General features: G+C 40.6%; 1 protein-coding gene across 1 annotated transcript in view; it reads left to right on the top strand.

The window, feature by feature from the left end:
• Window positions 1-1,256: 1,256 nt before the first annotated feature.
• Window positions 1,257-25,190, top strand: part of LOC307256960 (putative carboxypeptidase X1) — a gene marked incomplete at both ends in the record, with an annotated part of 28,189 nt that continues 4,255 nt past the window's right edge. Inside the window, 8 exons of the mRNA XM_080036075.1 lie at window positions 1,257-1,287; window positions 1,872-2,033; window positions 5,014-5,123; window positions 5,281-5,420; window positions 5,694-5,778; window positions 21,597-21,756; window positions 21,841-21,932; window positions 24,438-24,561. Of these exons, the coding sequence (XP_079892201.1) occupies window positions 1,257-1,287; window positions 1,872-2,033; window positions 5,014-5,123; window positions 5,281-5,420; window positions 5,694-5,778; window positions 21,597-21,756; window positions 21,841-21,932; window positions 24,438-24,561 (904 nt within the window). The remainder of the gene's footprint in view (window positions 1,288-1,871; window positions 2,034-5,013; window positions 5,124-5,280; window positions 5,421-5,693; window positions 5,779-21,596; window positions 21,757-21,840; window positions 21,933-24,437; window positions 24,562-25,190) is intronic.

Below are 25,190 nucleotides of genomic sequence, written 5' to 3'. Positions count from 1 at the left end.
GTAGCCTATTGTATGTTTTTTAACGTCTGTGCCACTGAACAGATTTATGTCAGGTGGATTCATGTAACGCTGCGGCTGCACGCGATCGTTGTAGTTCACTTGTGCGATCCTAAAGTCACAGACAAGCCTCGTTAAATAGCCTAATATGAATATAAAAATTATATAATAATTTAAACTGTGATCACTTGAGGAAAATGGATCTGGTAATAAATCAATCAGGCTCTTCAATGGAAACTGTCACCTAATGTGTCTTGACGTTAATGTATTTCACTCCCCATTTAAAAGAAGCGACAGTCTGTTCTGTTTACTGCACAGTAGGCTTTAGGCACTGTAAGCAATGCTGTGCCGCGCCAGCTTTATTACTTTACAGCTGATATGCGTAACTTTTTAAAATAGACTATGGCTTCTCATACGGAAGCGAAATGATTATCTTGACAAAAAATGTTTGCTCTGTTTTTTTTCTGAATTGCCGAGGAGATTAGATCAGAGTTATGAGACAATATCCCGTTAATTCTTCTCCATAGGCTACCATAAGCTCATTCGTTATTATATTTCTAACTCTAGTGGGAGGAGCGGAGATTTCTTTTTTTCTTTTTTGAGAAGTGGGAGGATCAATCATTTGTTTCTTCTGTTTCCATGGTGAATCATGTTATCAGCGATCCATTGACGATGGCTTTTATGCACACGCTCCACCCAGAGTGAACACGCTCAGAGTTGATAAACCCAACGCTGATCCACTGTTCTGTAACCGAAAACCCAGAGTTGCTTATCAACCCTGCGCTCTGAGTTTACCAACTCAGAGCGCAGGGTTAAACCCAGAGTATGTAAAACCAGCTACCTGAAATAGGCCCCTGGATGATGCTGCTCGTCAGCTTCATTGTGGTAGATCCGGCTGGTTGGTCTCCTCTATAGGCCTACTTTCTATTACCGCGAAGCATACTGTAGATCAGCAAAGCTTTTATTTTTTTAAGTCAGTAACTGGAAGTTGTATTTGCGCTTTGGGTGACTTGACAGTGCTGCTGAGCTGAGGTCAGGGAGGTTGAATGGGTGTTTGGTGTTAGAGGGGTTTGTGCAGTGAAGAGGTGCTATGGCAGGAGTTGTGCACTTCACAGTGCTTTTATTTCTGCATTGTGGGTCATTTGTCCTCATTTCAGCCACTTCTGATGATGACACAACTACAGTGAGACCTACTGTGGATTCAGATGCTGCTCTTACTACAACTGGGAGTCTATTTACTGCTGGGAAAATACGCACCAATGAGGTTCACACCACAGCATTCACAACCAAGTCAACAACTCATAGACCTCCCATAACCACAACTACTGACCGTCTGACTGAACACACCAATAGAACGGCAGGAAGAGCAGTGTCAAGAAAAATCCCTGAGAAAGAAGAGGAGGGTCCTTTGGAATTGGGTGAGTGGATATCTTTTTAAATTAGATCTTCTTTTTAAACCACTATGGAAACATAATATTTCTGCACTCTATGTGAGAGTACACTGATCAAATTCTTAATCTCTACAAAATGCTTACAATATTATTTAAAGGCCTTTATTGTTCATATTGAGATCATATAGCTTTAGGAAATGTGCGATTGGAAGGATTTACTGGAAAGCAGTTGTGCTAATTAACCCAAATGCACTTTGAAAAAAAAGCTTTTATTAAGCGGCCTATCTAATTATTTACTAGTTTCACACTCCTCAAAACCAATTGTGTTTTTGAGGAGTGAACTGTTAATTCATCCATATACTTACTGGAGCTGTTACTGCAGCCACATCATGGCTATTGTGTAAATATCCGCAGCTCAGCATAATTCTACATGAAAGCACTCTCAGGTTTGAAAGCTGTTATATGGTGTGTGCACGTTTGTAGAGAGGAGGTCCACCAGGAGCGTTAAGGTGGCAAAGAAGCCCAAAAAAACGATAAAGAAGAAGAACCCCAAACTCATCACCAAGAAGCCAAAGGTTGTTAAGAAAACCAAACCTCTGCTCAAGCAAAGTGTGAGCAAGTCAGTTGCCACGGAGACAGTCCCAGGTATGTATGGGCATAAGTCCTGTCGTATACAGTATGTCAGTCAGACATGGGCCAAATATTAGCTGCAAATAGTTTGAAGCTCTTTCACTGCAGGGTTTGCTGTGTCTTGACAATTCAAGTGGCCTCAGGTTTGCACCCATAGACCAACTTTAAAAGGTTAAATTGGGAGGTTGAAGATCACTGGGACACACTGGATGGTCAGCTGAGGCAAACCCATCCAGGAAAGCACCAAACAAACTATACAACTATTTGCTAATTAAACACTAGATATCTGATTAATGTGCATCCCATGCAGTACATACTTTGTATCTAATTGTGTGTAAAATAAAGAAATCAATCTGCCCAAATCACAAGCTGCACTACTAACAAATCTCTGTTCACCGTTCATGAGGAGACTGGGAGCATCTTGACCTCTTTCATGCTGCTGAACATTGGAAATATTGCTATACAATTATAGGGGACATCTGTAGTGACTTAATCTGTGGCCTGCATAACATTGTGAGATAGGTGATACTTTGACTGATATGACTGAGGGAAAGTTTAATAGTTAAGTTTGAGTTTTGCTCCGAGGAACTTTCAGTTTGTGTTAACTACTGCACCCCCTTTGGACACAAGTGGTAGTGTTTTACACAAGCTGTTGTTCCTGGGTGAGAATACCTAGGCATTAAGAAAAAGTATATACACATGCCTATGTAAATGTAGATGTGTGGGTGTGTGCATATACATAATTAATGTTATACATTTGTTTGTATACAAGCTGCATGCATACATCAGCCTATGTGTGTGTCTGTGTGTGCCCACAACATGAGCCAACGGAACAGAGGAAGTGTTTGTGCGTGTGTGTGTGTGTGTGTGTATAGCCAAATGTGTATACACAGGGAAAAGTCGAAGCAGAGATTAGCTTGCGGAGCTGGGCTGGAAATAAATGCTTAGTAAGCAATTTGTCATGTCATGTCAAATCAGAGCTGATGCCCATTAAAGTCCATTCAGGCTTGTCAGCCAGCGCTGGAGCTATTAGCTATTAGCTGTGAGCGATATGCCAGAAAAGTAAACTTTCCACCTGGGAAGCAAGGTAGTGACAGTAGAAACTTCTAATATTACCTGTTACTTGATTAGGTGAAGAAATTGCAAATTTCCGTGCAGCGTGAAAGGAAGATGTGGTTTTTCTAACTAACTAATAGTTCATTATTTGACTCTTGGCAGGATGACACCGGCACGCCTCGTCAGATTTTATTATATACTGTATGGTGGAAGGTTTGGCATGGAACAAGATCTGTGTTTGGTAGAGTTGATGTAGCATGTGGTCGTTCAGAAAGCCCTTTATGTTCTTCTGCATCATGAGGAGAAAGAAGCAGAATTGCTAAATATAGTTCCTCTTATTCCTCTTAAACCGCTTATCCAAGGGCCACAGCAGGCTAGACATCCCCATCCACAGCAATATGATTGCAATATGTAATAGATATTACATAGTTCAAGAGTTTGACTCAGTTGCATTTTGCACAGTCAGAACTGCTTCAAAGACAGCGCTCACTTTGAATAAGGAATAGCGACTTTGAAGCCAGATGACGTCACATCTAGGAACCCATGCAGAGGAAACTCTGAGGGCGGGGCACGTTTCTAAGATGAGCCATCCCTTTGTGGGTCCTTTAAAGAGGGGAAATGAAAAAGGAGATTTGGTGGAATGGATGCAAAGGCTGAGATAGAGGTTGATGGGACAAGGTTGCTAAGACATATCTAATTTCATAGGTTTGTTTGAGTATGAGTCATTCTCTGCATTTAGATGAAAGTTTCAAGCAGAGAACAATAAAGACACTCAATAATGCCACTCCCCCACAAATCCACCAATTTTTTAGAGGTTTTGCTCCCACACAAACAAACCCTTTGATGTATTGTATCTTCTTGTGGAATGTACCGTTTACCCAGATAATCACCTGGGTTGTGAACTGCCTCAGTGTATAGATAAATAGAATTTACTTATCTTTGTTGTTGTTGTTGCAAAGTCTCTCTGGCACAGCAGTTTTAGAATTATGTGGCTTGGCATGATTCCACCAAAATCAAATCCAGCTGGACTTCAAGGGGAAAGACGGGAAGGGTCTTTAGAGAAAATGTCACCTACATTTAGAATGCATTTATGCTGTTACCATACTTTGACCTGAGACGTTTTAGCAGCCATAAAGCTTCCTGCAGCAGGAAGAGGCCGTTTGAGCTGAGCTGAACCCTCCAGACAATAAGACTCTGTCTGAGGCTCTGAAGGTTTCAGTAGAGGACTCCTTGGGCGACTGTGGCTCAGGTGGTTAAGCTGGTTGGCCAATGATCCAAGGGTTGGCGGTTCGATCCCAGCCCGGCCACCTGTGTCATGGTTGTTGTGTCCCTGGGCAAGACACTTCACCCACCTTGCCTCGTGTGAATGTGTATGACTGCTGTATGTTTGAGGTGGTGGTCGGAGGGGCCGATGGCGCTGAATGGCAGCCTCGCTTCTGTCAGTCTGCCCCAGGGCAGCTGTGGCTACTATGGTAGTTTACCACCACCAGTATGACTGTGTGTGAACGAATTGTCTGGAACCCTGTAAAGCGCTTTGAGTATCATGAAAGGCGCTATATAAATCCAAGCAATTATTATTATTATTATTTAAAGAAATGTCACCTTTTATAAGAGAATTGTCCATTTTCTCTTTGTCCTGCCTGCTGTCCTTTTCACTTCTCTTTCTGTTTGCTTTTTGGATTATTTGTAAATCCATCAATGTTTGTTTGACGTATTTTACTGCAGTCATAGTTATGTTACTTAAATGTGAAAAATGTGTTAAGTTGTAATGTAGGCTATTGATGACACAACTAAATATAACGCCCAAAATGCGAATCTTTTAACACCATCACACTTTCCCACCATCACAAATCACTCTTAATGTGATACTTTGCCCTCTGCTGTCAGAGTATAATACTATTTGAATGGTGAATTTAAATCCCTGTTGACTATATGTCAGAATGTCCTCCACTGGGTCTGGAGTCTCTGAAGGTGAAAGACACTCAGTTGAGAGCATCGTCCTATAAGCGCAGAGGCCTGGGCCCTCACCGCGGCCGCCTCAACATCCAGGTAAACAGCCAGACTGGAAGCAACTCAAAATAATAATATATTAAGCCTTTATTCCAAACCACAGAGCAACAGTATTGTTGTGTTTTGTGTGTGTGTGTGTGTGTGTGTGTGTGTGTGTGTGTGTGTGTGTGTGTGTGTGTGTGTGTGTGTGTTGCAGTCTGGGATAGAAGACGGTGATATCTACGATGGAGCCTGGTGTGCCCAGTACAGAGACAAGAAGCAGTGGCTGGAAGTTGACGCTCTGCGACTGACCCGCTTCACTGGCGTCATCCTGCAGGGTCGCGCCTCTATCTGGAGGTCCGTGCTGCATCCTACCCTTTGTTTAAATACAAATCTTATAATACAAAACAACATCACAAAACTGCTTATTTCGGTAGGCCTATAGGCCTATATTTTGTAAAAAATACCAAGATTCCCTTTGCCTCCCTTGTTTTTGCTCCCTGGACCCCAGGAAATATTTATTTATAGACTGTATTCAGAAACATGACGGATATGTATATCGTTTATTTTTCTGGTGGTTGGGATCCTATTTTGGACATGTGTAACTGCATGTGTCTTGTTCACTTACAGCTGGGACCTGGTGTACACCTTCAAGGTGCAGTTCAGTAACGACACGCTGGTCTGGAAGCCGTGTATGAACGGGACAGAAGAGGCTGTGAGTGCAAAGTTCTTCTATTCCATCATACACCACCTGAACTCTTATGTCTCTAGGGATAGTTCAGTTTTTTTGAAGTGGGGTTCTATTGGGTACTTTGGCATATTGTGCTACCTTATGGAGATGGCGGTCAGCACTATCATTTTAAGGAGTTTGGGGGAGAAGTATAGGCTCACTATAACAGAAGCCAGCCTTGTATGCCTTATGTTGCAGAAGGGAGAAGAAAAACAGTTTAGCGTGGGCTACAATTGAAGGGTCGGTCATTTATGTTTAAGCATTTATGTTGAGAAAAAACGTAGTACTTCCGGCACTGTCTATAACAGTAGCCTACAATGCTGCAGCAACCTTCTTAGCGTCTGCACTGATCCCCATCTCCATAGTCCATAGTCCATAATTCAACACTAACTAAGTAGGCTAGGCTACTTCCCCTGCCAACCATGGGAATACTGAATTATCCCTTTAACAATGTTCCTGACTTTACATTTCAACTTAGAAGCTGGTCTGTTATGTTCAAACCACTTACAGTCACAAGCTTCCTGCTCTGTCAAGTATTGTTTTCAGCACTAGAATTCCTCTCATCCAATCAAATTGGATATTGTAGGCCTATTGGCTTACCAAACCTGAAGAAACAGGTTTAGGCCTAACTATCCTATAGCAGGCTTATACAATGGGCTGGCCAACAACAACATAACAAGCATATTGTCCATAATCATGACTCTAAATCTGCTATTTCTGTCACCTAAACTCTGCTAAATGTTCAGATTCTGATCTTTGGATCTGCTTATTTGTGAAACAGTGAAGTGTTTTCTGTCTGTCAATAATAAGGGAAAACCCATTAACGCCAGGAACATAGATCATTTAGAATACAATATTTATTTCAAAAACATGTTATACACTCTGATGTTACAAATGCAATGTGCAAAATCTGTTAACCAACATTTGGTATCATATATAGCATTCTTCATGAGCAACGGCTCATTTGCATGTGTAAGTTTGCACATACACATGAAAATATCAGCCAACGAAGGCTTCATTGTAAAAACATAGTTGAAGCATTAACAATATGTACATTCACACAAAAGAGAATAACGTAATACTAATTATAACATGATGTATGTAAACACATGTCTGGTATTTGCTAGAATTGTTATGAGTGACATGTGACATATCATGTACCACAATAGACCTAAAACACATACATGAATGTGCAGTCACACACACACACACACACACACACACACACACACACACACACACACACACACACACACACACACACACACACACACACACACAAAGTAAAATACAGGGCCACATCTACCTACTCTGATGGTAAACAAAAGAGTATATCATGGTTAACAAAAAGTGATATATATAGTTTCTCAGATTTTTGAAAAATGGTTTTGACATCCATGCAATGTTGACAGATTGTTTTACTGGCATTACAGTTTATTAACTTGATGGCTCCACGCCATTGGCTACCATGGACTTTTTGTTTTACAATAGTGAAGTGGGCTTAAAAGGTAACCATACCCCAAACCCAAACTTTGTATAAGGCATGATGTCACCCAGTGAAATCCAGGTACTGATACATTTATATTTGATGACTCTTAATTCTATCTAATTGTAAGAGTGCTTCTCATTTGTACCCTAGTCTAGCCATTCAGAGATAATCTGGGGCAGAGAGTCAATGGGTTTTCTTGCAAATAAGTAACTCATAGGACAGACATCCAGCTGTCCTATGTTAACAAAACAAACAAAATGGATTCCACACAACATTAAATTAAAAAAAACTTCAAAAAGAATTGTTCTTTTGTTTCTGAGCCCATAACAGATGTGAAAGCAGCCAGACAGCTTTGGAACAGTGACCACCTTTCATCTGCAGTGAGTTGATACAAAATTAAGCATTATCCTGATAATCTGTGATCGACTGAGTATAGTAAATCTGTTAAATCTCCTGTTAAATATTCAGTAGCAAGTGGTGTACGTGACAAGGGAAGTTATTGTTTTCTTGTCTTGACCACTGGAGGTTTTCAGTTTCCTTAAAGAGGACCTATGATGCTTTTTGACTTTTATGACCTATAAACGTTGCTATGATGATTCATAGTCATGCTTAACCATACTAAATTATCAAATAATGACTTACATGCATTTCGACGTATTCCCTGCTGACCGTCTGGGGTGTCTGTGCAGAGCACTAAACACTATTCTAGCCAGTCGAGAAGTCACGTCTTCAAAGCGGTCTACCCTTTCATAATTCGTGACGTCGCATAAAAATTTGTGACGTGACCACGCGGATGTTTCCATGTATGGTAATGCTGTCACTTCCCTGTTCGCGTCTGCCTCGCGCCTTTATAGGTCCATGCTCGCGCTTCCCGCCACTGAAAGTGTTCCGGAAGGAAGGTAACCAATCACAACGGAGTGGGGTTTGCAAGAGGGGGGGGAGGGTAGCGGAGATGGCCGATGCACAGGCGGAGGGAGCGGAGATTGTCGAAGCACACACACTCAAGTGTTGACAGGATGTGCTGGATCGCCAAAATAAGAGAAAGAGCTTCCCGAAAATCTACATAGTTTTTTGTGATGTGATTCGTGTCAGGTTGCTCTATAGCAGTGTAAAACAAGAAATTAAGACCAGAAAAGTAGTATAATAGGTCCTCTTTAAAGCGCAGCCAGTCCCAGCAGACCCATAGTTATCAGCAGAACTATAGAGGATAATGGGGAAGCAAACATACAGTGTTAGGCATTGTAGATACACATATAGTTTCCAGCAATTGTTTTGGATGACTTGCTCTCTCAAGGAAAACAACCCTTTCTCTTATGCATTGCTTACCTTGTGTCAGTGATTGCTGGAGTGTAATGGCGTTGGCAGTGGTCATAGGGGAAGCAGTGGTCGTGTTGGAGGCAATCAGATTGGTGACATTGGTCATAGGATTTGCCAGGTCTGCAATGTTGCTTCGTAGTTGGGCAGAGGGGGCTCCTAGGGCACCGGTGGCTGTGAGCGCAAGCAAAAGACAGTGTGTCTTAGTTGACTGTTGAACATGCATACAATGGTGTGTTAATATGTAACTGATGTATACGCTTACTGCTGTTGAAATCTCCAGTGCCGACTGAGAGTGTGACAGGTGTTGCTCTGGTTATTGGGGTCGGTATGGTGGCAGCAAATGTACATTGGATTGTTCTTCCATTGACTCTGCCTCTCACAGAGTTCACAGGCAGCTAGAAAGGGAAGGCAATGAGTGTTAATAATGAATTCATCCAACTGGTATTAAAAGACCATGCATATTAAGTATAATGTTTTGACCATTTACTGCTCAGTGACTTTTCAGTATTTAATGTGTAGACAAAAAAAGGTTTTTGCTGCTGTTCATATTTTTGGGGAGGGGAAGTCCAACAAAAAGAGCATCCCCAACTGCAGAGGAAAGTGAGCTCAAACAGGCTTATGTATAGTGCCACACTCTACCCCCACCACTAGTCAGAGGAAACACAAACTCACATCTGTTACAGTCAGCGCACCGTTGTTGAGGACAGTACTAAAGAAGTTTACTACACCATTGTTGTTTGCACACACGTATGTTGAGTCGTTTCCTCCCTGTGGTGCAAGAAAATAAACGGTAAATATCACTTGTTTACACAGTAGACTTCCAACAAACAGTGTGATCGGCTCTGGGGTAGTAGAACCAGTGGTACTTGAGGAGTGAGTGACAGAACCTGACATACCAGTGTGCTGTCAGTTGACAGGGTGGCAGAGATGTATCCGTCTGACTCTCCTGAGAGCCCAAAGTCAAAGTTGTTACCACTCTGATGCTTAGCAGAAAGGAAGAAACATGAGCCCGCCACTGAGGGAGTGCACTCAGAGGGCTCCGCCGCACAGAGCTGCTGGGACCCGCATCCTGTGTTATCAATGGCTGCCTGTAGGGGAAATAATACACAATTAAGTGGATGGGAAATGTGCTCTTTGTTCAACACCATCAATTAAGGTGACTTGACTTGTTTCTATTCTGTTGTATTGTATCCCACTAAGCTCATTGTATTTACTTATTTGTTAGTTTTTTGCCATCACTCACCTGAAGAGTTACCACTGTGATGTTGGTCACGACGGCGGGAGCAGCAGTTGAGACTGTTGCTGCGGTTGCTGCTGCGGTTGCTGCTCCCGTTACCGGTGCTGCGGTTGCTGCTCCCGTTACCGGTGCTGCTGTTACCGGTGCTGCTGTTGCTGCTCCCGTTACCGGTGCTCCCGTTACCGGTGCTCCCGTTACCGGTGCTGCTGTTACCGGTGCTGCGGTTGCTGCTCCCGTTACCGGTGCTCCTGTTACCGGTGCTGCGGTTAGTGCTCCCGTTACCGGTGCTGCTGTTACCGGTGCTGCGGTTGCTGCTCCCGTTACCGGTGCTGCTGTTACCGGTGCTGCGGTTAGTGCTCCCGTTACCGGTGCTGCTGTTACCGGTGCTGCGGTTGCTGCTCCCGTTACCGGTGCTCCTGTTACCGGTGCTGCGGTTGCTGCTCCTGTTACCGGTGCTGCGGTTGCTGCTCCCGTTACCGGTGCTGCTGTTACCGGTGCTGCGGTTGCTGCTCCCGTTACCGGTGCTGCCGTTTGTGCATAGGTGCCCGAGGATATCCAGGACAGTGTCACAAAAAGGACGGTGAGAACCAGTCTGTTGTCCATACCTAGATAGTAAAATTATTCATGTAATTAATACAGTGGGGCGGTTCATTTACAATTTGTTTTGTTGTAGCAGAGAGTGTTACAGGTGTGCTCAGGAAAAAAGTGTTCAAGGCAAAGTGTTTTGCTGAACATAATACTCAATAGCCATAAGCCTAATGTCAAGGTTCTTCAACAAACTGCATCCACAAACATTCTACAAACATTCTGTGGTAAGTTACTCTCTTTGGGTATTGTGCAGAAACTGAGACGGACCAACATAGGCTATACCATTAGAAAACCAATACCTAATTTTTCAAAAGTGTGATTAATTTACATAATTATGTTAGATATTCATTGCCATACAAATTTAAAATGTTGTGTTGTAATGTAATGTTACCATTAATTTACCAATATTGCACATGCCTTACATATTTGTAATTAAGCCTGAAGTGCTTATTTTGTGAATGCTGTTGAACAATTAAAATTATAATTTAGGATATAAATGGTAAATGCTCTTGACTTATATCGATATAACTTTTATATCTAAGTATATTTATTATATATACTGTTCATACAATTACAAAAATGCTCATGATGTGGATTAGATGCAATTAATTATGAATTGTTCTTGATATTTATGAAAGGGATTAATTCATTAAATAACTACTTGTACCATACCATATTTTATGTAATAGTTGATTACAAAACAGAGTATACTAAATCAAATAGAGAAACATATATTCCATGGATAACTGTTAGCATATAACATTTCAACAACATAACACCATTTATTATTCCACTGCATTAATTTATGAATAGATATTAAGGTATTGCATGGACATTGTTTTAGCCTACCTGTAGCTCTTGTGTTCAGTTCTAGTGATGGGTAAAATTGGGTTAAAATGCACAAAGATGTGCAGGTCCTTGAAAAGAAGATCTTGTAGAGTAGTTTTATCTCAGATGGACTGCTGGCACCTCTGATGTTGTTAACAGGATCCCAGGTAAAGATGTGACACCTGTTTGCTGTGTGCCACTATTTAAACTAAGGGGGTGGAAGGAGCCAAAAAGAAAACTTCTCTGACATCATCAGTGATGTTTCCGAAGATGCAGATGGTGTGGAATAGGGACTTAAGGGCGTGTGTAATGGAAACAACACATGGATTGTGCCATGTCACTGCACATTTAACCACATTTCTCTGTGCTAGAGTTTAGTTTCTAAATGTATTACTTCCTTGAGGGCTCACAATGCTCGTAATGTGCATAGGCCTGTCACGAAAACACATTTTGCTTGGCGATTAATTGCCCCAAAAATTATTGCGATAAGCAATAATATCGCCGTTTTAAGACCATTTTCAACTAATATAATGATACTGGCATAATAATGCAAGCACACCCTTTCAAAGATCAATACCAGGGCACCAGACAAACTTGTTTTACTAGTTGCACTGGCGCCCCTAACTCAAAATGTTAAGGGAAACATTAAATGGACCTTGAACGCATCTATTCACATTTTCCCAATTTTAACTATATTAGGCCTACTGATAGTGTATTGCCAGCATGTTTTGGACCACACTGACAACAGATTTTACAGATCATACAGTTCATTGTGTTTTTGATTTTGCATCACCATGTGAAATCCTTCAGACATTCCTTTAGGAAAAGGGTTTTTTTTAACCAATTTTCACCATAACCCCTTCCTTTGATTTTTCCTCCTCTATCTCTGCTGATTCTCTAAGGAAAATAGTTATTGGCTATATGCTATTCTGAAAGAGGGAAACATTATTAAAAAATGCAATGCTGACCAGGTAGTTAAATTAACTATAATTAACTAGGCATATTCACATATGTACAAGCTCACTTTACACATGTTCTTTGTTGCCATATAACTATAAGGTTAACTTTATTATAGATATGCAGTGGCCTATTGAACATGGACCTATACAACTATTTGCGTGTACAAACGTCAACTGGCAGCTCTTGCCGTGTTTATTGAAGATTTCAGGGGTAGGCTACAGTAGGCTTTGTGAGAACAATTGTCTCCCCATGAAATGTGTCATTTTGAACTGAGTTAATAAATCCAAAATATAGGACTATTGTTAACATAAATGCATGAAGGACCACACAGCAACAGGTAGCAGGTTCAAAAGCTGAATTATTTGGACAGTTTTTAAACATTTTAAAAGCTGTGTATTGAGTTAACCATGAGCCTGGTAAAGATACATCAAGCCTTATCTTTACGATGTTATGTAGTGGTGCAACTAAATAAACTATTCACAATTATTTTTATCAATCAGTGTGTCAATGCAATGATGAAAACAATTGAGGTGACGGCTCGAAGCGCTTGGTTTGGGATAAAACAACATTGACAATGTATTACACGTCATTGGACAAATCCTTTGGAATTTGTTTAGGCGCTTATGATACATGAGGTTTGTTTAAGTGTTTGGCAGCACTGAGAGTTGTTTTGACAGCATTCATGCATGGCTGTCTCGCAGTGGCAGTAATGCAAATATGAGGACACGCAACATTTGACTTCAAAATGTGTGTATTTTCATTTTAAATGAGCAAAATTCAAATCCTTAGGAATTTGGGCACCTGTCCGCTCAGTTTATTCCAGTAGCTTGGACATTCCCTGATCTTGACTAGGATTCAGGCATTCTCCACACCCAGCTTCTTCCAGTCTAAATGAGAACAGATGACGTCCGTGCCCAAGGACATTCTGGGGAAATGAAATAGGCCTAGTCTGCTTTGGGCTTTTTTGTTTTTTTTAACTAACTCATTAGTGAGACACTGAGCACCTATATTACCTGCTCAGCGGCTCTGTATCAGTGCATACACTAAAATGTCTACATTTTAAATGCCAGTAGAGAGTACCTGCAATCTCCCAGGCAGATAGTCTAAGCTATAGCCTATAGAAACCAGTGGTGACGCCTAAAGCAGAGAATCACAACTCCTTCCCACAACCGTCACATTCCTTCAACTCAACAGTTTGGTCACATAGTAAAAGGAGGACAAAGAATGTTGTTAGGTTTCTGCCCTTGTTTTTTTTTAAGATAGATTATTTTCCAAACGAGCTGGTTTGGAAACTTAATTTGCCAGGGATTTAATAAACTGTGAACCTTGATTGTCAAGAAGTCAGTACCTGACCTTGTAGCCAAGGAGTTACTGGAGTGGAAATACATCTTATCCAGCAATCAATCTATTAAAGGTTATTTTTCCCTGTAATTTAATTAAAAAAGGGAAAACTTTCATATAATCTAGATTCATAAAACATTAAGACATAAACAGAAATCTAGTATTTCAAAATATTGGAATATCAAATAAGAACGGCATCAATGCAGAGTGGCATTGAGGTGATCATGACACAGCCAGGTTGCTTTGATACAATTAAATTTGATATCTATCTTCGATATATATATATATATATATATATATATATATATATATATATATATATGTATGTACGATATTAACATATGAAGCCAATACATTTGACCCATACATGATACCATTCTGAAATCCCCAAGATGTTGGCTAATTAAAAGAGAAGAAATAATTCATATATCATACTCAGAGAAGTAATGGCACGTATATTAGTGGTCCATGTGCAAAATTGCTCAAGAAAATGGGTTTGCTCTAATCTGGGACAGTGTGTCGCTCTAATCTGGGACAGCCTGTATTATGCAGAAAAAAACAATATCCCCTTAACTAATTCAAATCAAACGTATCTGCTCATTAACACTCATGGTCTTATGTACATTACTCAGGGTTGATGGTTTCAATTTGAACAATACTTTTCTTGCACTGCATGGCTTCATATCCCAACTCTGCGCTTTGCCATTATAGCCTGACCTGTAATACATTGCATTGAGTTAACATAGGACATGAGAAAATTACTATTTCCTAGGCACAGGGTTGAGTTTATTTCTATTTACTTCAGGGATGCTTTCTTTATAAGAGTATTATACCTGTACACCTTGAATACAATTCATATTGCACATTTGATTTTCCTGCATGTGTATTTCCCCAATTTAAATGACTGTCCCAGATTAGGCAAATCATGCTGTCCCACTCTTGGAAACACCTTTCCGAATGTGGGACAGCTACAGATTGATTGAAGATGAAAAAAACTTAAAACATTTTCCCAATAGTATTGCATACTTTGATGCATAGTTGTATCATAAACATAATCTGATAACAAATGGCAACATTGTTTTGTTAATGAAACATGTATAGCCTTAGCATTGAGTTCCTCTCAGACCTATGTTACTGTCCTTTTTCTGGACTTCACATGGTTTACTTCCTTTTTGACTGTTTCCCCTCCCTTATCTTTAAAATCAAAATTGTAAATTCATGTGATTTCAATCACAGGGAACCCCTGCTTGGATTTGACAACAATATTATCTATTTACATGTGTTAGAAATAAAAGATAAATGCTCTAGACCTTAGGTGTCCCACATTAGGCAGTGTCCCACATTAGGGCAACTCACCCTATATATATATATATATATATATATATATAGGCTATATATATATATATATATATATATATATATATATATATATATATATATATAGGCTATATATATATATATATATATATATATATATATATATATATATATATATATATATATATATATATATATATATATATATATATACTACGCACTGAGATTAACAGGTTAGCAAATTTACCGAACGAACAAACACTATAACAGAAGCCTTTTATAAAATCAAAAGTTGCAGCATTAGCCTAGTTCACTATGGGCTATTAATTATCTGTATGATGTTTAGTAGGGCCTATGAAATTAGGTCAGCAACACATCCTTCAGTTTCTTTTTAAAGGAGCAGTAGGCCCAGATCACACCCAAATACCAAAGGTATTTGGGTGTGATCTCGTTGATACCAAAGGTATTTGGGTGTGATCTCGTTGATAGGCCTACTCGTTTCTGTCGTGTGACAGCCGTCACATAGTTTCAAGATTAAAACAATCTTATAAACAAAACACTTTTCAGTCATATAACAACAAGGTAAATTTACAGTGACCATAGTTTTCCTCGGAGCATTTCTATTCAAATAATGTAGGCCTACTTGATCTTTTCTTTTTTTTTTGGAACATGAAAACATAGCCTACATTGTACACCCAGATGGAAATTGTTGCAAACAACTTTTGTCAAACAATTGTAGGCTATTTACAACTACAAGTTAGTTGTATTTTTGCAAAATACAATGCATAGCCTAATTGAAGGTTAGGCTACTCAGTCAGCACTGTCAACTGATTAAATGTAGGCTATCCCTGACAAAGTTATATTAGTTAAATGGCAGAGAATGGACTATGAACAAGTTGTTAAATATTGCGATATTATTAAGTGTGACCTTCTTAAATTAATATACTTTATATTTAGTAACATCATCATGACAAGTTTAAATTGCTATAGTAGTGACAACCTGGCTAGTGGCTAATGAGTAATGTTGTAACATTGACAACATCGGAGTCCTTCGTCGTCATGGTTACAATAATAAAGTCGTGGTTAAGGTTACAGAAGGATCGTTGGTTGGCGTGCTTTAAAAAAAAAAAACAGTGTTCGGCCTGACTGTTTCACGACCATCGCTCTCTCATGGTCAAATCCAGTATTTGCTCGACCTAACCACCCACCACGACCCTATCTCCTCGCTGACTCTGTGGCTGGACAGTTCACGCGATCATGGAGGGCTGGGGTGAGGAAAAGACAACCGCGACTCGTAGCACCGAGACCATGCCCGTGCAGAGAGGCCCCGTGGGTTCACAGAGACCCACTTATGAGCTGCGGTCGGAGGCGTTGCATTTTCTGGCTGACACAGTGCTGCGCGATAAGGTGGAGGGTGAGGATGTGGAGGGACAACTTAGCTCCGACGTCCTTTCCTCCTTTGTCACCAGCCTGGATGACCGCCAGTGGGCGATCATACGGGAAAGGATGAGAGATCCGGTAAGTAATTTTAAACTGCTGCCTTTTCATCTTCTGTCATGCAAAGCAACAAGTGAGTTTAATTTGTTTACAAAGCATTCCACTGCGCATTGCCCGGTGCAAAACATGGGTGCAAAATTACATGTGACGAATAAATACAACTAAACTAAACGAAGTTGCATTTGGTTAGGCTGCTGTTTACAGAACATTATTAGAATGGCAAAAGTGCAGACATTCTGTTTCTCTTTGAATCCATCCCAGTTCTAATAGGTCCAACGGCGTACACAGACATTTTGGGGGGCAGCACTTTGTGCGGCATTACAACAATGCACAAGTCTACTTTTTCTGCAGGCGATTGGAAATTGTTAATTTAGCAAATACATTACTGCAAGTTTTAAGTAGCCTAATGCAACCTACACAATACTAAATATTCAGCTTACTGATATTCACATGCTGTAGGCTACCAATGAAAAACTCGAACCGAATTAGTTGTGTGATGGTCATCAAATCATATTGATTTGGGCTAGCGTCTTGCTTGTTAACAAGCAGCTCAGTCGGCTAATTTATGCTCAGCTGTGTGGTGTTGTATGAGAGAGGCTACTTCACAACAGAGACAAATACATGCAAGTTATAGCTTGGCAACTGAGGCTTAGGGGGCAAACAATACACTCGACTGAATTAATTTTTATGTTACCCCGCTGGTGGGGCAGGGCAGGCAGGGGAGTAGGTGTGTGTGCAAGCCCACCCTAACCTGCCATTGGACCCTGGGGCTGAGAGGTAGCCTATTAGTGACTAGTCCCTCTCTCTGAGCCAGAAAACACAATATTTCTATTGATGAATGACCAAATAATTTAAAGGTTACTTGTATTAATCGGGGCATTATTATCACAAGCTTTAGAGTATTTATAGATGGTCATGTCAGCATGGGCCACACGCTGTTAAAAACAAAATAAATTCATTTCAAAAGGGCACTGGATTGGTCCAGGGGGCAAAGGGCAGGTGCTCAAGCACCACCTAGTGTCTACCTGTGCACGCCACTGAATAGGTCAATGATATATCCCATGGCTGAACATCATAAAATAAAGTGATCTAGTAGGATAAGAGATAACCTAGGCTACAAAGTGCTGGGAAAAAAACTCATAGTTTCAGTCATAAAAAGTGTAACGTTTTTCACCACCCCATGAAATCCTCATACACATCTCGTCTCATTGTATTCAGGCTATTTTAGATATCTGAATTTAAGGGCTTACAAGATCAGGCTACCCTTGATTTGCAATATTGAGGGCTTGCTGTGGTTTGTAAATTAAACTGTACGGTAATTGACATGCTCAACCATTCAGGTTTCACTTTCTTTTGACTAGTTGTTTGAAAGCCTATAACTAATCCACACCATGATTTAATATGAAAAGATTTACAAATTCTGTTCATGAATTAAAAGCAGAATTCATTACAAGACTAAAGATATTGAATTCATTATTTTTGTTGTTAGGAGAAAGTCCTGTCTATTACACCCGTGATATTAAACAGCTTCTTCTGGTTTATTTTACCTGCAGCAGACACAGGATAGCCTGACCCTGATGTCTAGGAATATCGTCAGAGTGGTGTCGGAGCTTGTGTTCCAGTTGCTAGTCCCAGCCGTGATGGTCCGCCTACAGGTCAATGACTCAGCGCCTGCGTCAGCTGGCATATCAGGCTTACTGGGCTATGCCAAGGAGGACGAGAGGCAGGTCAAAGAAAGCAGGTAGGAAGAGCCACCTTTTAAATCTTTGTCGAAGCCATGTTTAAAATTGTTTGTTTAATAAGTAAAAGGCAAAGTTAAGTTATCTCTATTAGTCAATTTACAAGAGGAGGAGTTGAAATTCATATTTTTTGCATATTCCCTCTCAAGTTACCACACTGCGGAGGGGGTCAGAGCGCAGGGTCAGCCATAGCACAGCGCCCCTGGAGCAGTTCAGGGTTATTAGTGCCTTGCTCAAGGAAAACAATGGTAGAGATGATGGGCACTGTAGATGTAATACCAGCCACCACTAAAATCACAAGTAACAACCTCAGTCAGGTGCCGGGGATCGAAACCAGCGACCTCATGGTTACTGGTCGGCCCCTCTTCCTTTAGGCCATCTTTCCACCGCAATAATAACATCTTTAGCAATACTGAAGTGCATTTAAAAACTATTACAAATGGAGGGACCAACAGGAATCTCATGTGGAAGCATAATTTTGATTGTTAATTTATTATTCAAAAATGCCAAACATTTTCTGGTTACAGCTCTCTCTCTTTAGTGTTAGATTCACTGTTGTAAACCATTTTTAGATTTAATATTTTTGTATTTTATATATAGCATATTTTTGCACATTTTGTACTGTTGGTCAGATAAAACTAGCAATTAAAAGATGCCTCTGCAGCATGGGCACCTGGTACTATTAAAGATGTAAAGCCTGGAAACACTATTTGTTGATGATTAAGGCCATGACTTTACTTTACTGAAATATGCAAGTTAAACAGTTAAAAATATTTGTTAAGAGAATTTCAAAGTGTAATCAAGCTAATGAATAACTGTTGGTTTATTTCCAGATCCTCCCGTGTTATGGCAAAACCAGACTCTGTAGGACCTCCAAGGAGCGCGCTGATGCAGAGAGTCCTGTCTTCGGAAGGGGGCATCACTGTGGTGGAGTCATTCCAGGGCGTCATAGAGAGTGTGATCGCAACTATCGTCAAAACATTGGACTCGACGACAGAAAGCACTGCTGGGAAAGTCCTGAAACGCATGGCCGTCAAAATGGGCATCTCGAAATTGACCAAGGGACAAACAGAAGACGAGTGTAGCACCGGCAGTGTTGAACGCGTCAAGCTTTGTGACAGTGGCTGCTTCTGGTATATTGATAAGAAAATTCAGTACTGCAAGGACCGAGTATCCAACAGGAGCCAACAGAGTGAAAGAGAATCAGAGAAGTCACCAATAACTTATCCAATGAGCGTGTCCCCTCAGAAGGTTATCGAAGAACTTTCATGTGAGAGGTTTCGTAGTATGAGCTTGAAGGAACTGGAGGACATGCTCACGTATTCCCCAGGGAGCATAACCATAGTAACATCTTCATCAGGACCGGACAGGGTCTTTGTGGAAGTCGCGGCCTCCGAAATGCTGGACTCTGTAGTACAAAGTGTAACTGAATTGTGCCAGTCACAGCCAAATATACGGTCAGAAATGGCCATAGTTTCTGAGGAGCAAGTAGCCTCCACAGCATTGGAGTTAAAAGAAAGCTTGATAGAGAAACTGAAGAGGCTTTTCTGCTGCCACAAAGAGGCTAAAGCCAACCCGGAGAACAGCGAAATGGAAGAGTCAAGATGGGTTCTCCCGGCCATCCTGTCCATAATGACTGATGATAAATCTCACGAAACAATTGAAGGCAGTGATACACAGAGTACAGGCAGTGCATGGGATGGTTCATGGGACGCCTCGGACATGGGCATGGCAGTAGTGGTGAAGTCTTCACTGGATAAAACCAAGCAGCTATTGATACAAGATGGTGGCAGAGTCCTGAGTGTTGATGCACCACTGACCGGTCTGGAAGAGTTGATCCCCAAGGAGACGCTTGCCCTCTTCTCTAGGTTGCTGGCTGACAAGGTCACAGGAATATTCCAGCAACAGTTGCTGAGTAAGAATGAGTCGGTGGAACCTAGCAAACAGGCTTACTCCGATCCTGAACTCCTCCGCCAACAGATGCTAGGCCCTAATGATTTCATCATGCCATCCGAGCAGGTGTACTTATTCGTTGAGGGAGCATTGACATACCTGCTGGCATCGCTCTTTTGCCGTCCACCATCTTGTGGAATGGGTCGCATGATCCAAAACAGTGCTTCAACTGGGGCAGAGTCTGGAGTCACCGGGACGAAGAAAAAGAGGGACATCATCCATTCCATTCAGCAGCTTTTCAGGCGTAAATAGACACTGACCAACAAGGAGACAAGTCCAGCCGTCTACCAGAAAAGAGACATGTCATTATAACATTTAATTCCAAAAGATTTCCCCCTTAACCCTAACCCAAACTTCCCCCACACCCTCCTTTCACCCCAGTTCCCCCTATCCCTAACCCCTAACCTTACCCTAAAGGTACCCCCCAAACTTCCCATCCTTCCTCAGGAATAAATGTTAAAATGACTTGTTTACACCCCATTCACTTCGAGCTGGCACCAACTCATCTATGAAATTGTATTTTAATACAAATACATTAAGAAGAACATTAAAAAAATTATTGACTCACCGTACTTTCTATTTATTTTCTTTTTGACTGTTCGGAACATAAGAGCAATTTGAAGATGCTACCCTGGGAGTATGTGCTGTATGTTTTTTTTTATTTTAAAGAATTGTTTTGGGGCATTTTTGCTTTATTTTGACGATTTATAGACTAAAAGATGAATCAATGAAAGAGAAATTTAAATTGATTTATCGATTAAAAAAATGAAGCTTCTTGGGCTGGAAGTTTGCTGTAAATTTCCTTTCAATCTATTATGTGCATACTTACTTTTCTACATCTCTTAGTAAATGCTTCAGGTTGAAACTCTTGGGGCAGGTGCAATATCTCGGTTCATGTAGGTCAAGAAAAATAGAAAGGGGAAGTCATTACAGGGTACTTTACCCACAAGCTGTCCACCATTCCAACAAAGGTCGGTAAAGGAAAGTGTGGTGTCACCAGTGTGGATGGAAGGTTATAGTTAGTAGTTGACATAGTTTCATACAAAATTTCGAAAAAGAAAATAAATTCAAAACAATTAATAATCAAACAGTGCACCCATATTTGGCAGCTCCTCCCTTTTGGCAAGAAGGGACAAGCATGTATGATTTGGTAAAATGTACGAAACTTCTCTGCCATGTTGTTATTGAATATGCCAAAACAGGTTTTGAACTTTGTGGCCTTGGTTTGGTTTGTTTATTTGAGTGGTCTCTTAAAGGTATGTGTGCCACAGCCACAGCTGACCATTAAGTGTCAATTATGCAGATTTCTTCCATGGGGTAACAGACTGGTTTCATTTCAATGATATAAAATAGTTGAGCCGAGTTCTCCTACAAACATATCTTAATATTTCTTTCCAAGGTTTTTTTTTAACAATTATTTAATTTTCCACTGCCACTGGAGATGGACAGGGAATGTTTAGAAGAAAATAAATCAATTGTCCCACAAGACTCTCAAGATTATTTGAAATTTGCCATTTGACCACATCTCGGGCTTCAGGAATTTGAAGGAAACCAGTATCCAGAGATACCTGTCCTCGCCCTTTTCAACACTTCCACGGTGTCCCGCTACATCCGCATCAACCCACAGACCTGGTACCAGAACGGGACAGACGGGAGCATCTGCCTAAGAGCCGAGGTGTTGGGCTGCACACTCCCAGGTTCACAAAGCCAACTGCAGGAATAATATATATTTTTTTTTACAAAGTTTGGCCGCTGTAACAAACACCTTTCCCATTTCCCAGATCCAAATAATCTCTACGCATGGCAGACAAAGCCGACAGAGTCCAGAGACAAACTGGACTTCAGACACCACAACTACAAGGAGATGAGAAAGGTAAGACTCAGTATGATAGTTTTTGTTATGTAAATATGTTAGTCATGATGATCACAACAATGATTTTGAAGAAGTAGATGACTTGTTTTGGACATTTACAAGACAACCTTGCCATCAAGAGATATGAATAAACCTATGAATAAAACTCCACTCGGGTTGAAAAGGCTACCTGGGTTTTGCAGTAAGTCTTAGGACAGCCCACAGTGTATGGTCTGGTCTTAGTCTGACCAAAAACACAAATATGATGAGGGAGCTTTCACCGCTGGTAGTGTCCTCACTGTGCTGCCAATACCAGCGGGCTGTTTGGAGACACCGTCCTGCATCTGATGGTCAGCCCACACAAACAAACGCAGATCCACAGTTTTACACAACTTTGACAGGTCTGACATACAGTAGGTGCATGTTTATGGGAAATACACACCCAATAATTTCATATCAATCATTTGTCCATTTCGGTTACCTCTCTGAATTGGATATGAAGGTCCGTGGAAGTCCTTCAATCAAAATTTGCAAACAATAGACATGTCATTATTTTGTTTTCGAGGTGAATTCTTGATATGCTAGTAGCGGCATGTTTACAGTTTTTCACAATTTTTTAAACACATTTTTTGGAACATCAGACACAATATGCACAATCTGAAACTAATTTACCAACTGCTTAACCAATTCTGCTGAACTCCAAACACATTTCCTGCCTTAGACTCATATTCTCATTCCAAAAGACACATTTTTCACAACACTACACACAATTCTCTATATCTTGCACACTCTTCCTGCATTTTCTCTCATGGTATTCACACAGAACACACTGCCAATCAAATTTCTAAACTCAAAAGGCTTTTATGCAGTTAGCTATAGAAGGGTCAGAGATGAGCTCTTGTTTGCTGTGATTTACAGTAGACTGCACATTTTGGTACAAATACAATTTTTGCCGAATACTGTAAACACTAAAAGTGACTGCTATGACCACAGCATCACAACCTCTAACTTTTGTAACTATGCCCTAAACCAAAGCACCAACCCTACATACACGATATATGCTTTGCACTGTGTTTGAAATTCTCCAACACACAAAAATTAAACTAATTGAATCAGTCTAAACCTTAGCACTACAAATAGACCCCAGGTGAGCTCAGCTCCTTTCTGTAACAGTAAGAGTCAGGGGAAGAGGAGGAGAGAGAGTGACAGGAGTACGAGGACAAAGAAGGCAACAGAAGGAGACACATACAACAGGAACACTATAGTGGACCATGTTATAGATCATGGCCTATCAATGAGGGAGCCTGGACAGAGAGTGCAGCCCAACCTGAGTCGCTCCATAATTAGGAGATTTAGACTGGATATCAGGTGATCATTTCCCTGTTGCTTCTCAAAAGATGACATTTAGTGTGATGTTGATGAGGCGATGTGGCCAGACGCAAACAGGAGGCGGTATCCATAAAAGGATTCATAATCCAACCACCCAATTCCTTATAACACTGTTTTTTTTACCATTGTTCCCTAATTTTACTGTAATTGTTTCTTAGTTTATACTGACATACTGAATTGCTTGAACTGCAGTCCTACCTACTCATTGTGTTTGTTTGAAATGGCAAAATAAACTATTCTGCAACATGTGTGTTAGCATTTGGCAAAAACCGTAAAGTATTTGTTGTTACTGTAGGTGAAAGTGTATGAACATGCAAAGGCATAATTCTACTGATAAAGCATTCATATAGTGGTTTGCATTTCTACTATAGTGTTTTCCATTCTGCACACCAGTGTTCAATGAGTGCTAGAAATGTCTAGTCATATGATGTATGTGTTTGTCATTTGAAAAGAAAACACCATTTAGTGAAGAGTTAACATTGTTTTGAGGGTAAAGTGTGCTTTTGCAAGAGAAGTGAAGGATTCTGCATTTTGTGTTTGAGTTTTGATATTTGTGTTAAGGGTTTTGAAGAAGTGAGGTAGTCTATCAGGAAATGTGTTTAAGCAATTGTGAAAAACTGTAATAGGTGCTCTGCTAGTGCATCCTAGAGAATGCATTGCAGAAATGTACTGGCAGCGCGAAAAGCGCGTCCTGTAGACACAGGCCCTTAGGCATCAGTGCACCGATATAACAGCGACTTGGCTTAAGAGATGGGAGTGTGTTTATGTATGTTTTAAAGTTTTTGTTTAATGGCTTTTGTAGTTTATCTCAGCAACATTTTAGACTCACTGGTATTTTATCCCAAGACTGCAAGTATTTCAAAGGTTGTCTCCCAAGGACTATCTTCATTGCAAAGACCCACAATGCACTGGCATGAAAGCATGGAGAAGAATCTGTTTTTATGCCCAAACTGCATACCAGGCATGCAGACATTCCTTCTCTTTTTGGGGTCTGAAACATGTTCACACTGGCAAAAGACAAAAATATTGATTTATGTCAAGGCAAAATCCCTTGAAAAGTTGTAATGTCCTGAGCAGTTTGCAGTATAAGACAGTCACTATCTCACTTCTGTAAACAGTTATTTTCTTATTTCAAAGTTGATGAAGTCGGTGAACGAGGCGTGTCCCGACATCACCCGCATCTACAGCATCGGGAAAAGTTACACAGGCCTGAAGCTGTACGTCATGGAGATCTCTGACAACCCTGGAAAACACGAACTTGGTGAGACACACACTGGAGACAGATGAGAAGGAAAAAAGTCTTCTTCTAAAGGTTTATCTATAAATTGTAGAATATGTAACATTTTATAACTGTCATCGACCAAACCATATAAAGGGTTGTTGTGACATTTCAAATGTGGCTTATCTTCATTATCTATCACTCTTTCAAATTAATTAATTGGAGTGAAGTATTTTTTAATAAAGAAAAGGTCAAGGCTATGAGCATGAGTTTTGAGTCTAAAAGGCATTCTTGGCGCCACGCTGCTTCTTCCCAATGAGAGGAATCATTTTATTTAATGAAGGATATACAGTATAAGCTTTGCCATCACATGGTAATCTGCAGGGTCTTCTACAGTGGCTGCCACTGTATCCCAACCCTCCAAATGTGCACAGTCCAGGACTGTGTTCCCGTTGGTTTGCTCCAAAGTTTGCAAATGTTTTCTTTGGCGTCCTTGGCTCTGTTCACATGGCAGATGAGTAGAGCCAGGTTCCCGCCGAAAAACATGGTAGCAACTGCGGCAATTTCAATCCAAATTTGTATTTAGTAATGACATTTAACTGAAAAAGAAACTCCAAACATGGACCCAACACCCTTCATATGTCATATCCTGACCAAACACAACATCAATT

Source organism: Ammodytes marinus, assembly GCF_949987685.1.
Source record: "Ammodytes marinus genome assembly, chromosome: 10".
In the NCBI taxonomy this organism is placed as follows: Eukaryota; Metazoa; Chordata; class Actinopteri; order Uranoscopiformes; family Ammodytidae; genus Ammodytes; species Ammodytes marinus.
The sequence above is the reverse complement of the archived record's forward strand: the minus strand, read 5'-3'. Positions and strand labels throughout refer to the sequence as shown.